The sequence below is a fragment of the Melozone crissalis genome, unplaced genomic scaffold (assembly GCF_028551555.1).
Source record: "Melozone crissalis strain CALT ecotype California unplaced genomic scaffold, PUWL_Pcris_2 ptg000013l_1, whole genome shotgun sequence".
NCBI classification, from domain to species: domain Eukaryota; kingdom Metazoa; phylum Chordata; class Aves; order Passeriformes; family Passerellidae; genus Melozone; species Melozone crissalis.
This window is the reverse complement of record NW_026535791.1, coordinates 35,471,720-35,486,654: the sequence shown is the minus strand read 5'-3', so window position 1 is coordinate 35,486,654 and position 14,935 is coordinate 35,471,720. Positions and strand designations below refer to the sequence as shown.

General features: G+C 37.7%; 1 protein-coding gene across 1 annotated transcript in view; it reads right to left on the bottom strand.

The window, feature by feature from the left end:
* Positions 1-236: 236 nt before the first annotated feature.
* RAP2A (RAP2A, member of RAS oncogene family) overlaps positions 237-14,935 on the bottom strand; it is a 29,480-nt gene continuing 14,781 nt past the window's right edge. The window contains exon 2 of the mRNA XM_054271453.1: positions 237-2,802. Within this exon, the coding sequence (XP_054127428.1) occupies positions 2,565-2,802 (238 nt within the window). The 3' untranslated portion in view covers positions 237-2,564. The remainder of the gene's footprint in view (positions 2,803-14,935) is intronic.

Here is a 14,935-nt window from a genome sequence, read left to right as displayed (position 1 = left end):
AACAAAACTGGGAGATATTTTCTTTAATATTTCTGTTACAAATTTACTGTGCAATTTTTCCTATATTTAAAGCCCATCTGCTTTATATCATGAACTTCACGATAGGCTGTTCATCCTCTACTTTGTGCCATTTTCTCGGTTGATGAACAATCTGTCAGGTAAGATTTTTAACATCTCTGTAAATAACCTTGCATAACATGCACTTCCAACTCAGTTTGAAATTTGGCTTTGGTTTGGTTTTTTGTGGTTTTTCTTTTTCGAGTGCTTATGCAGTGGATCTCACACTGACCAGCTGTTTTATGGATGGATTGTGCTGCTTGATTAACCATTTCCCAAGATATCTGAAATCTAGATATCTGAAACCCTGAAATATCATTGATCCAACATCTCACATTTTGTTTAAGCATGGCAGCTGACACAATGGGCAGACAGGGAGTGGTAAGAGAACATTCATACCATCTAGTTTAGGCATGTGAGTTCTGTGACTTGGAGGACTAAAGTTAAAAGCCTAAGTTTGCTATACAGTCAATGGAAAGAGGTAGGTGCCTCTAGGAGGGCGATTCAGAGCACCCAAAATGGGCATTCAGATGCCAGAAATAAACGGTGTGCCTATCTCCCTAAGAGAACAAAGTACAGTAACAAAAGCTCTGCAAAGTAGGTGGGAAATGGGCTACATTTACGTTGTAAGGCTTAATGCACTGTGACATCTAATGCCCTTTGTCACACTGGTTGTGGAAAGGTCTTGAGAGATTAAGGGCAGAGTTGGCCAGTTCTCTTCCGTGAAAATGATTTTCTTTAGTTATCATCCAGTGAACTATAATTCAAATGTTAAGGATATTTATGTATGGAAATCTGCAAAGTGTTTTCTACTCCAGTGTCCTTTGTGGCAGATGAGAGCGCTTTTAGGAAGTTCTGCAGATGGAGGCAAAACTCTCGAACCTAACTCCAATTACAGCATTTCTAAGGGCCATATACACACACACATACACACTCAACACACACACACACAGCCCAGCACCCCTATTTTCACTCATTTAAACACAAGGAACTACACTGTTACTGCACAAGATTTAAAAACTAATAAACGCATGGTGTTATTCAGACCACAGGCTCAGTGACTGTATTTTATGGCCAATTTTACCTATAAAAGATCCAGCTCAAGACAATCTCTCCAGCATTTAAAATCTAAACATTGCGATTGAAAACTTTTCTATACTTTGATTGTAAGACTTTGAAATAGGTATTTCTGTGCCATTAGTCATGCAAATGATAAATACTTCACTGCTATGAAACTAGCAAGTCAGAGCTCGAGCATCCTTTCCAAATAAAATATTTGCTCCCACCATTAAACACTCCAATAATTGGGGCAACCTTTGAATAGTGTGTCAGGCATTTAAAGAGCCATTTCCACACTCACCTAAGGAATTACAACTGTAACTATTTCACCTCTGAACCAAATGATTTCACGTGGTTATTCAATTTAAGTTTTCAACATTAAAGCTATCAAATAGCAAACTGGATTTTCAAATGTTAGTTTGGGATCACACCAGAGAATGTAGCCCTTAAAGGCAAGAAAAACTGTTGTCTTTAACAAACTTAAAAATGCAGGATGTTTATACTGTCCCACGAGGTTTCTGCAGAAGGGAACATATGGATGAAACATGGCTTAATTTTCCTTACAAGATGGTACTAGTTAATCTATTAAAGTGTTCCTTGTTAGTAAGGCTCAGCAATTTTTTTTTCATCACAGTTGCTTCCTCCTGGTTCAGTAAAGTGAAAATAAAGATGCTTCCTGCTTTGTAAACAGAGGGTTTGTTTGGCTTTTTGTAGACCAAAACCTGAAGCGATCCTCCATTTTTGAGCAGCAAAATGAAAGATTTAAAACATTCCAATGCCAGACTGTTTCTTCACCCGTCACTTGTTTCCAGATGTTGCCTCTCATTTCACACACTGATACAATGTTTTCTATTTCAAGATGTGGGATAAAGTGTAGAAATAATAGCACTGATTTTGAAAAGAATCCAAACTATATGGGTCTCTGGTAGCCTTTTCCTCCAACACTGTCAGAAGTTCTGGTGAAATCAACATAACTGACTGAACAAACTCAGCCACATGTGATAGTGTCCATTCTGAAGCGTGGTAATCAGACACCAAAAGACTTGGCTCTCCTTTTCATGCTCATCCTTGTCATGAAAGGTCTTCAGAGACATCCTCTCCACTGCTTTCGTCTCCGTTTCCAAAAGGATTCTGTCCTCTTCGGAAATAGTTGCTGTTGTTGCTGTCTGATGTGACAACACACGTACGTTCGACTGGAACGACCCTGTAGATCAACTGACTGTGCCATAAAATTGCAGGTGCTCAAAGGGAACAACGGGTGAGATGTGGTCATTTAACCCAATTATATTCAGAGTCAGTGATTGACTTTCAATGCTCAGCTCTGAGTTAATGTTGCTACTTCACTACAGATGTATTTCAAGTGACCCACAAGCCAGGAAGTGAAGTAGACAGTTTTACCACCTTACAAAATTTCTGCAAATTAAGTCCAGGTTAGGTCATTTTTAATGCTATTGTATATTACATGCAGAACAGCATGGATCATCTTTGTCTGGCTGTGCTGCATAGTTCATTTGTCTAACAATTTCCGCAAAGAGCTCATCCACCATTGTTTTACTCTTAGCAGAGGTCTCCATAAATGGGCAGCCCCATTCTTCAGCTAAGGCTCTGCCTTCACTCAATGATACTTCTCTCTCACTTTCCAGGTCCACTTTATTACCAACGAGAATTACTGGCACCTTCTCATACCTACAGTTTAAAAACAAAAACAACAACAATAATTAAATTTTTAAAACTGGCAACATTCTTCAAGCAAAAAAAAAAAAGAAGAAAAAAAAATCTATTTGCAAACAATACAGGCCCAAATGGAAAGAGACATTTGAATGACCTTAAAATTTTACATTTGAAAAAATGTGTATTTCACATTCTAGCAATTTATTGCACATCTTGTTCCCCTCAGAGTTTTCAGAGTTCAAAAATTATCCTCCCCTGAATTTTCCTTCCTTCCAAGAAACATGCCAGGAATACTTCCACACTAAAAAAATGAGGAATATAATACTATTTTCTCTGTTTGCAATCTCCATGTGTAAGAACTGGATGGACATCAAATTCTCCCTTCAACATCACACCCTCCTTCTCCCTGAAGAGGTATTTTGTATCTCCTGCTTGGAATAACGATGCAACACTCTCCCTTTCAAGAGTACATTTACCTTTGGTCAATACACACAGAACTCTCTGAATAGCAGTAAATGAGACACAACCAAAGGGCCAGTAAATTAATTCCAAATTTCAGGACATGAAGTCCACTTCAAGTACCGCATGCACACATAAGTACTGTTACATAAAAATATGTATTAGATAATAGAGAATGTGTATCTCTCCCTTGCAGCATTCACATCATTATACCAATTAAACCAGTTGAAGAGACAAAAAAAATCACAATTAAGTTCCAGGCAATACTATCACAGTTCTGCTTCATAATCAACTTGGACAGCACAACAGATCATGTTGCTATGAAGGAATTCTTTACTTTGCACCTCCTTGTGAAAGGATCCTTGCCAAATCTTTTTACAAAATTGAAATGCCTGCCATTCTTTTTTTTCCACCCTCACATTCATAAACCTTTCTTCAGACATGAAACTAAGAGTTCCATCAGGTTTCAAATTTACATATTTGCCACAGAAAAGAAAAGAGAGAAGGAAACACTGGGCCTATTTCCAAAATCCTCTTACACAGGTTTTCTCACAAAAACAACTAGGACTGAGAGCAAAACCACTCATGACTTTTCAGCACTCAAATCAGACCTAAGAGAAGCAAGATGGTACCTTCTTAACTTAAACCCGAATTTCTCCTTCATATTTTCTTAGTAGTATTGCTTTGAGTCAAATTGCTGGAGTAAGACTGAACTGTGGACAGACAAAAGACGCAGTTGACACCTGCAGCTGCTGAAGATGACACCCTCCTTAAGCCACCTTCTTCATCCCTCCCACCCATCCTCCCTGCCTGCCAGCAGAGCAGTGCTGGTGCCTCTGCCTCATCTGTTTGAGGGGAACAGCCTGTTTCCCTGTCTGTCCCCACTGTGCACTGAACAGGTCCCCTGTGTGCTCCTGCTGCAGGGACAGTGGGCTCCTCCAGAGTCGAAAAGGATAAAAGGCCAATGTCTCAAATCACATCAGCAACTCTTACATCACCAGACTAGTATCAAAAATGTGTCCAACTATGTCATAAGATATAGCTGAAATTCTAAACTTTGTTATGCCTCTTTGCTTACTAAGAGAATGTAATTTAATCCACAGTCCAGGGCTGTCATCAATAATTGCAGAGAATTCCCCTCAGTTTTACCATTTATCCTGCCTTCATTTACCATCTGAAGAGACACAATCCATTTCTCACTCCGTGGATAAGTGTTTAGCACAGTGATATCTTTGGAACACTTGCAAGAGCTAAGCTGCCATTAATAAAGTACCAAAATACACACAAGCATCTTGAAATCTGTCCTCCTGCATTTAAACACAAGATAGCACAATCTTTAATTACATAAGATGGATGGCATTCAACAGATAAAAAGAAACACTGAATTGCTGTCTTATCTTTATTGTTCAGATGCATGTGTCCTATTGTATTTGCTATACAGCATTAAAAAAATCCTTCCGTGGAAATGGAATCAGGTACCCCCTTCACTGCATTACTTGATTTCTGAAGGCCCTGAACTTCCTCTCACTCTCCACTGGCTTGCCCTCTGGTAAAACTGAGAAATTCAAAGCAGGTGCTTGAGAAATGCCCAGTGAAGAAACAGACGAGCCAGAATTAAAACACATGATCACTTCCCTGAGTTTTGTGACATCACTTCAATTGTTGAGAAACATATAAGGAAACACATACACACTGGTTGCAGACTTATAGTCAGTTCCCCTGAAAAATTCAAGTGCTTAAAAGGTTTAGGAATGCTAGAAAAGCTGGGCAACTAAATATCTGAGTGTCTGTGTGCTATGAGTACTCAGCACCTGGGAAATGGAGCAGTGGAAACCCTGATGTTTTGTACTGAAGAACAGAAAGAACTGATGAGCTGACAGAAAAGATGTGAAAAGCCTAATTTAATTTATTTGCAGAGGACCATCTAGGAACTATTAGGTGGAACTGATAGAAGCAATTTTCTGCATTGCTTTTCCTGTTGCATTTACTCAATTCACTACCAACCTTCACCACCTAAAATGAGATCCTACAGTCAATAGCCTTATTCACCTTAGAATTCAGATTCACCCAATAACCAATAACTTTACGAGACTGAAATGTGTTAGAAAGTGTTTCTGCAAAGCTCTCATTATGTCTCCTTAGCAAAAATAAAGTTGCCCTTGCAGAATACATCCCTGTACTACCTAGATTTTGAGTAGTTAATTTTACAGAAAAAAAAACATTGTATATATATACATAATCTGTGTGACACATATTTTAGATTTTTATATATACTTATGCTTGTATATTATAAATGTAATTTATCTTTTTACATAGAAGAGTCAGTGTCTACTACCTAGAATACAGCAAATAATGGAAAAACAGTCCATGGATACTGAGCAGAAGACTGGCTCTGGTATGAGCTGGACCTAAGTGCTCCAGCTCAGTATCAGTCCTGCCAGACCCAAGCTGAGTAGAGGGATTCAGACCAGACTTCTATGTATCAGATTCCCCAAGTACCAAGAGGATGATGAACTGTGTGTCTTCATTCAGAGTCCTAAGGGCCTTCACATTTTCCAGCTTTGAGTTCTGGTAACACTTCATGGAAAATCTAGCTCTTGCCTAAATCAAACTCTACAAGCTCTGAAGTTGAAGCTAGCTCTGCACCCTTTACCTCTCAACACTCTCAGAATTTCCTGCCTCAGTATCCTGGGCAATTTCTTTTCTGATGAAAAGAACAGGGGAGATCCATGGCTCAATACTTTCCCTACTGCAGCTGCTGATCTCACTGGAAGCAATTTCTGCCTGCATCTGGAGACTCCACCTGATACTCAGAGCTTTGAGCAGCCAGATGTTGGACACCCTCACTCAGGTGCTGTGCAGCACACCAGGCCCACCAAGGGAAGGGCAGTTTCTCAGATGTGGGGGAACTATATGATTCTAATGAAATCTGAAGGGAAGAAGATAATCTCTTCTTCACCCTGTTGAATTTCAGTGGCCCAAGAGAAAGGAAAAAACAAATAAACAAAAAAAGAGAGCAACCTTGCAATGTCCAAGCAGCAATGCAGAACCTTCCATACAACCACAAAAATTAAACACGGGAATTCACAAATCCTTCCTCCAGCAGGATCTAACTTAATCAAATACCTGTAGCAGAGCAAAGGAGGCTGAAACCCCACCACCCATACTGAAGTCCTGAATCCAGGCTGCTGCTCCCATCACAGGATCTGTGAGAGAGCAGCTCAGCTCACAGTGGGAGCTGGGCAGAAGTTTTGCCTTTTGCTGCAGCCCACCTGCCCCTGCCTGTTCCCTTAGCAATGGAAAAGTGGCACAGTTCTGCTCATTTCTGGAGCAGGAAAATCCAATTTTCTCAGTATGGCTCAAAACCTTTGAGCAGCACTGATCATTCCTAATGAAAAGCGTGAGGGCCACCTGAAAATAAGAACTACTGCTACTTTTGTCAGTATCAAAGAGCACAGTATGTATTCTGGAGCAAATATAGCAGAGCCTGTAAGAAACACTCTCAAAAATGTAGCAGGGGAAGGCTTGACTTTTTAAGACCTCTTCAGGAACAAATTTTTGCAAGACCAATTACATGTGTTTGCAGAACACGATTAAAGAACAAGGCACTTCACCCTGTTTAAATGATCTCATTATCTTTAGCTCCAATATGACAGATACTGAGCAGCAGTGACTCTCGAAGAGGTAGCAGGACTGCAGCCATTTACAGCCCTATGAAAGGCACAAGTACAGAGTCAAATGCCATCATATCTAGGGTTTCCACTACTGGCAAGGTACAGTCATTGCCCCATAAAAGACAATCAGAATGTGCTTGCCAGTTCTAGATAAATTCAGTGCTAAAACCCACCCTGTTACCCATTTTTAATGAACACCTGGGACCAATAGCCCACAGTAAATCCCTCAGTTTTCCTGAGGATGGACACCACAGCCACATGAAATCAATAAATACACAAACATCAAATGTTTTATGTGGCCCAGTTATACACTACTGACCACACAGCCTTATATGTCACACAGCAATAAATATTTCTATATGTTATCTTACCTCACATGGCATACACATCATCTATATTTCTGTTTAGATTACTACGTACACTTTGAATAAAAGCTTAGAACATTTAGAAAGTGTCAAGGTGATTGGTATGAGAATGCTCTTCAGAGACTTTTTCCTCACAGCTTTTCCACCTTCAATCCCACCCAAAAAAACATGGGCAGTACCTAACTTCTTTTACAAGGCACTTCTCAGATTTCTGGTTAGAACTGTCATTGGATAAAGATAAAAAACAAAGATGATGTGCACTGAAAATATAATAAAAATGAAGACTGAAACAGCAAGAATTTAAAAACAAAATCCCCAAACATGCCAAGGCTAATAAACTGATCTGATTCCTTTAAACAGTGGTAGAGATTGCCCAGCTCCCCTACACTCTGTGCGTGAGTTGTAGTAGTCAGTAGAGAAAAAAGTACAAATGGGTTCCTGTTTTCTAATTTCACATTCTGGAAGTGGTGTCTCTTTTCTAAGATTTTTTTCCTGAGTTTCATATCAGACCCAAATATTTTTAACCAAATCATTCTGTGTAATAAAAACAAACCAAGATAATACCATGTATTCCAAAAGACTTTTTTTATAACAAGTTTAAGTCCTGTTGAAGTTTTTGGAAAGATGCATGATTACAGCTTTATATGATAAAACCAGGGACCACTGAAATACAAAAGGTATTTCAGGATAACGATTACTAATAATCAAAAGGAGTCTCCACTACTAAATCTCCTTTATTACCTTCTACCTCCAGTACTAACTCTCCTTTATTACCTTCTACACACAGGGCATCTTTCTCTTTTTTTTTTAAATGCATTTCTGTCAGTTTTGATAGTATTTAAAAAGGAAATTAATTTAAGGGATAAAGATATTAGCATTGAAAATGATGCAAATAATATAAAAAATCAATAAAAAATAACTGTTCTTCAATTTAAACTTACAAAAAATTTGTGGTATAAATCCTGCCAAAATACACAGCAAAATAATTATGGGCAATATGAAATAAAGTACCAGAAATGATAGTTAAATCTATTAGGTTATTTACAAACTCACCCTAAATATAACTCAATATCCTTTTGTAATGTAACTTGCAAACTTTGATTGCCTTCAGTATAATCTGTCATAACTTGAACAAGCAGTTTCCTCATCTAGAGGAAGAACATATTCCAAGTGTAACTATCAAGAATTGTTCTAATCCCTTTCACGTAATTACTTGGATATTTAATGCAGAATCCTATAGTTAAAATTCACATCAGTTATGGAGGATAAGAAAAGGCGCCGAGTGCTCCCCAGCCTGATTCTGAGCCTCTCAAACACCAGGATGAGAAGAAGCAATACCACAGAATTTTCAAGGAGAAAGCCATCTGAAACCTTTCCTGAAGTGACCAATTCTTGAACTAAAGCAGCAGGAAAAAAAAATTTTATATATATACACACACACTTCTGAAGCTATTACTACCTTAAGACACTCAAGACAGAGGAGACATCTCACTTTTGCCAAACCCCTATTCTTTGTATTTTGGTAGCTTTAAAAACTGCAGCTATTAGGGGATCACTGTGCAGAATTATGTTTCCATAGACTCCTGCAAACAGACACCAATAAAGACATGGCAATTCCTGTATACATGCATAAATGTGTCAGAGAGATACTCAAATCTAAACAAAGGTAGGTTTCTGCAAAGTTGGAGCACTTTTCCCTCTAATGGAAATTATTACAGCTTCTCAGGCAAAACCACACAGAACAGCTGTAAAACTCCCACGATTCTGCTGCAAACAAGTCATTCCAGTTTACTAATTAATTGCATTTAATATTCAGTTTTGTAAGCTATATTGTGTAGTGATTTCATTTCTTAAGCAATAACTCCCAACTAAAAAAATAGTCTTAAAATAATTTTTATAAATGAGTAGATGTTAAAGAGTTTATTGGAAGTCCCACTGCAATTAGGTGGCTTAGTCATGAATCAGTTTGCTATAAAGAACAGTGTATGGCCTAATTGCAGGACTGGGATCTAACATTTTATTCTAGGCTTTGACATGAACTCCTTACATAGCCTTTGGGAAAAAAAAAAACCTCTTCAGATGGATAGATTGAGGTATATAAAGTCATGATAATTGTACTTACTCATAGGACAGCAAATTAAATAATAATTGCAAAACAACTTGGGAGGATAATATTAGAATAATAAATAACACCACACCATATCACTTTTGAAAAAGCTTCAGAAACTTTGTTCTTGTACATGAAACTTTCTGGAAATAATGCCCTCAGTTTAAATAAAATACTTTAAAGCCAATTCAGTTCTGTGGGTGTTAGAGCTGGCTTCACTTGCCAATTTGGCTCACCATTGGTGCTGTGCTTGTAAGAAATTAAGAGGAAATAGTTCCAAGCAAAAGCCCAAGAAACAACAACCAACCACAGCATGCAGAAGCACTATAAATATCTGCTTCCCAACTCTCACAATGAGCACTTTTCAAGCAAAGCACTTGCACACATTATTGCTAGGCAGCTTACAGCTGAGACCTTCCAAGGGACTGGAACCATGGATTGCACAACCCAACACACACTCAAAGGCCATGCAGTAAACCTGCATTCCCTGCTGCAACAGATGTAACAGGATGATGCACATCACCTCTGTATGAAGGACACCAAAGATCTTTACAGGTCATTTCCATTCACTTCAGAGAAAAATTCTTATCTACAGAGGATTTTCTCCAACTAAGATTCCGTAGGAGAACTAGAATAACAATAAACTCCTTCCATGTTTTCAGCCTGCTTCTGCAAGTCACTATAGATAGAGCCTACTTTTAGCTGTCCCTCCAGCTTTTTAAGATAAAATGTCAAGAGCATCTGAAATTTCAAAGGTCTATCACCATGTCTTAAGGCTTCACTAAAGTAAGTCCCCAAAAAATATCCATGATCATTAAGATGTTAGGGAGACATTTTCTCATTAAGTTTGCAGAACTCCATGAATGTTTAAACTATGTCCCATGACACTATTTGCTACCCTCTAAGGCTGTGGCACTGGTGAAGAAAATCAGCTTTCTGAGTGTTGGGGATGACAAGGAGCCAATGACACAAGCAGCTTCAGTTCTCATCTACTGCCATTTCAGATGCTCTAAAGTCTTCACAAACAAGAGGTAATTTTCACCTTAAAAAGGACACTTCTCCCTAGTATCTATCATTAAAATTCATAGCTAACACTGAAGTCTATTATCAAGACTGAAAAGACTCTAAGGGATATATAAAATCTACCTTCTTAGCAGCAGGTTTGCTGGGAGCATATCCAAACAAGATTTTAATCCTCGAGTTCCCTCTCTATGCCAATCAAAATCCTCATCTTCACAACTAAGCATCAACATCATCTTGCTGAAATCCTGAAATGCTTGGCACATTTAGCAACTCAGAAACACTGGAATTTTCAAATGGGAATTTTCTGTTCCTTGGTTTACCTTAAGAAGCAATAACCACAAGTAAATACAAAGCAAATGTTGTACCTGGCTGTTTCCAATGTGACTAATGCTCTTGTTTCTAAAAGCAACAAGAAAATCAGAATGTCCTACAAATCTGAGATTCTCACAGCTGCACCAATTTCATCTAGCTCCTGTTTCCCTACTCAGTTCATACGGAAAGAAGTCTAATTGTCAAGCAAACTATTTACAGATTATGAGGCATGTTATAGTTGCTTAAATACAAAAAAGTTATTGCTCAAAAAATTTCCAGACATTAAAGCTGAGCACCTAATTTTTTTTAAAATTACTGCTACTAGCTGTAGGAATAGCCCAACAGCCTGAAAATTAGGCCTCACATTTCAATATTTAAGCTTTGCATCCATAATTGAAAATTATTCTTAATAATCATATTATTTTCTTACCTTGAATATTTTAAGCCATATCCATGCTAATATACTAATGTTTATTCCAACACCATGAGCATGACTGGATAGGTCAAGTATCTACCAAATGTGCAACATATAGAAGATTCTAAAATTAAAGAGCCTACAATCTATCTTTTATTTGTTTACTGAAGTCTCAAAAAAATACATTTCTTTTAAATGACAACTTTTTTCAGACATAACCACTTATAATTAAATTTAATCCTCAATGTCTTAGAGCAAAAGCATTAAGTATCAAGCAAGAGGAATGCTGACATGTGATTTCAGAGATGTGGGTTCAGTTTCACACCCTGTTACAGACCACCTGTGCAATTTCTAGCAAGTCCCTTGAACTCTGTACCTCTGCTCTCCATCTGAAGAAAAGAGTTGTCAGCTTTAACCTCTGTTGCCTATGGCACATAAACACTTCTGAGGTCTTCCATCCTTAGTGATGGAAGCAATCTGAACATCTTGAAGCATGCAGTAGCAGTTTTGCTTGCTCTTCAACTGAAAAAGCACCCTGCATCCCAGCTATTCTCAGCAGTGAGCTATGGAACAAAACAAAATTTCAAGACTTCTTTACAAGTATTAGGAATGTTAGGGCAGATTCTGTGCCAACATCAAACCTGTCAGCAGCAATAATAAAGCTGGTGGATTAGGTGTGCCTTGAAGCAAGAACACCAGCTTTGGGGTCAAAGTCAAGGTTATTATCCCACTTCAACACCACCAACTTGAGCAGAAACTGCAAAAGCTCACAATACCTTTAAACATACGCTGACATTGAGGGATTTCTCCTCCTCCTTGCTCCTCCGTACAAAACTCTACCAGGTCACAAAACCTGCCTGTTCTGGTGATGTGGGACTGAATAGGTGCCTTTACAAAGGCAGTGAAAAATGCAGATATTTGTTAAAAGCAATGTGAGCCTCTTGCACATCATACAAATCTATGGATTCCAATTGTTCTACAGTTCAGTTATTACATTGCTGTGTTCAAAAAACAGTGATCCTAAAACGCATTACTATTTATCTATCAATACATATTTTGTCACAAGAAATTTTTCTCAGAAGCATATCTTGATGTGCAAATGTTTAGATAAACTACTGTAATATTTTAATATATACTGTAAACTTCCTGTACAAGCAAACACTGACAAAGGTGAGGGAGGAGAAAGAAAGGCACCAAAGAGATTTGTACCAATTCAGATATATCAAAGTTTATGCCAGGAGCTCAGCTAAAAAAACCATAAAATCTTTGCAAAAAAATACTGTTAACAATCCTCCTGAAAAAGCTGAAACAGCATCCAGGCTTTGTATAAAGTGCAGAGTGTGTAAAGCAATTTATGAACACAATGGTAGGTCTAGTTTCTTACAGAGTCTATCAATGCTGCTATCTAAAGCTCTAGTTTTTCCTTCTGCCTACAACTTTTCCCCTCACCATTTTCCAGTCCACAAATAGCATTAAGCATGTGCCAGTTTCTTCCATATAGCAGCGACAGTGTGTCTTTCCCACCAACAATTCTGACAGAACTTAATCATTATTTAGATTTCTAATTTATTCCAGATGTTGATCTGGGCAGGAAGGGACCTTGGGAAGTCTCCAGTCCAACCCCCTGCTCAGACCAAGGTCAGCCAGGAAATCTCAACCAGCTTCCTCAGGGCCATGCACAGCTCAGTCCCGAAAACTTCCAAGGACAGGCTTTCCATGATCTCTCTGGGAATTTGTCCTAATGTTTAATTTAGTTTAACTGTGCTGCAGAACTCAAAACTTACTGGCAGGTAATAGAGGAAGATGAGACAAGTGGACAACTGAGTTGCATAATGATTGTTTACATAGAAAATGGGCTGAGAAACAAATGCCAAAGTTACATAAATATTTATAGCTATTCATTTATGTAGAGGAAGTGATAATCATACTTACAGGCCTCGAGATAGATGTACATCTTAGAATTTTGAAAGCAAAATGAACTAACCAGATTTTGCAGAATTAACTAAAGCTCAAGCATAAGTTAATGATAACTTCAAACTCTTTATCCTTGTTTATTTAAACTATAAAATTGAAACTTTTTAGTGGATACATAAAGTAAAAACAGCAAAAAATAGTGAAATTCATATGCATTTTAAAAGGGCCAGAAGACTATAGTGCTCTAAAGTATTAGCTCACTCTTCAAAGCCAACATACTCTTATATTACTTTAACCAATTTATAATCACTGATAAAAATTTCACTGCAAAACTTGTTTAAACTAATCTAATGAGATTTTCTCTAGCTCATTGAAATTACACTTTTACAGTCTTCAAGAATAGACCTAACAATTAATTCAAAACCTTCTTAGTAGCATCACCCACTTCCAAAGGATTAGAGTTCAGCAACAATCATGTTGTCCTGTCCAGTCAGAACCACAGGCAAAGAAACAGTTTCTCTTCCATTTTGAGGTAAGAACCTTTTACTCCAAAAAGTCTGTGCTCCTGACTTTTGGCATTACCCAGATCTGGCCCCTGAAATGCAAGCCTTGCTCACAAAACTGACCTCTGATAATTTGACTGCCACAGTCTAGTCTGCAGAATCAAGCATTACATACTGATACAAACTGCAGATCCACAGAGGCTTTTATTTATTTGCTTTTTAAAGAATTTGACTGTTTGCAATGAACCTAGCTGCAGGTCACTAAAACTCAGAAAGTAAAACAAAAATAACAGGACTAATTGGCAAACAACCTGGCCTGAACTTCTGCTCTTTCATCAGTCCCTAAGTAGAAGCTAAGGCAGGTAGATACTGGAGTTTTTATGATACTGCATAGCCTGAAAAGAATTTGAGTGTCTAGTTCAAAGCAGAGACTTTCGTTGCCCTAGAAACTAAAGAAGAATACAGCTTAATGTCCTTCAGGCTAATAAAAATATCCTACAATGCACATAAAAAAACCTTAGCAAAAAATGCTCTGTTGAGACAGATCTTCCTCACAATGGTAAAATTAGGGTGGAACTCTGGATACTTTACAGAAACTCTAAGCAAGTGACCACACTGATATACTGAAAAAATTCAGGACAAAACAGTATAAAATGCATTTTCTCTTTTACTGCAGAAATACTATTCATATTTCAGTTCCTTTTGACCAAAGTCAAACCCTCCTCTACCAACAAAGTAAATATCCAAGGCCTTGATGAGTATGATGAGCAGGTGCTCTGAAAGCCTCTTCACTACTGCCAAGTTTCTACTAGAACATTTTATTTTCTACTTGGTAAGCAAAACCATTCTGCCATGACTTCAGAAAGTTGGTGGCCCTTACCTACAGAACAATTTATCTAATTACCAAATGCCTACTATAAATAATTGGAATGTTAGACTAAACAGAGCATGAAGAAGGTTTTATTCTCCACAGTATAAAGAAGTTAGCTCCATCTTCAACACCTCAACTTTCTATCTCCAGAAATTGTATTCAAAAAATGTATACAATCTTGTTAAATGAAACTGTTTCCATATCTAAAGATGAACAGACCAAAATAAGAGCTTCAGAAGTGCCGGGATTTTTTGATTGTTTGTTCTTATTAAAATAAATCTTGGTTCATCTTCAAACACTAAATACTGCCTCCCAACATACTACCTTTAAATGGAATAAAGATAAATATAGAGAACAATTTCTTGATAACTTCCCTACTATCTTGAGCATAAACTTCAGAAATAATTTTCTTATAGATTTTTTCATTCTTTCTACTATAGGATGGGTACCAATTAAAGAAAAACAACAGACTACTTAATTCTGAATCAGTGTTGTGAATATAATC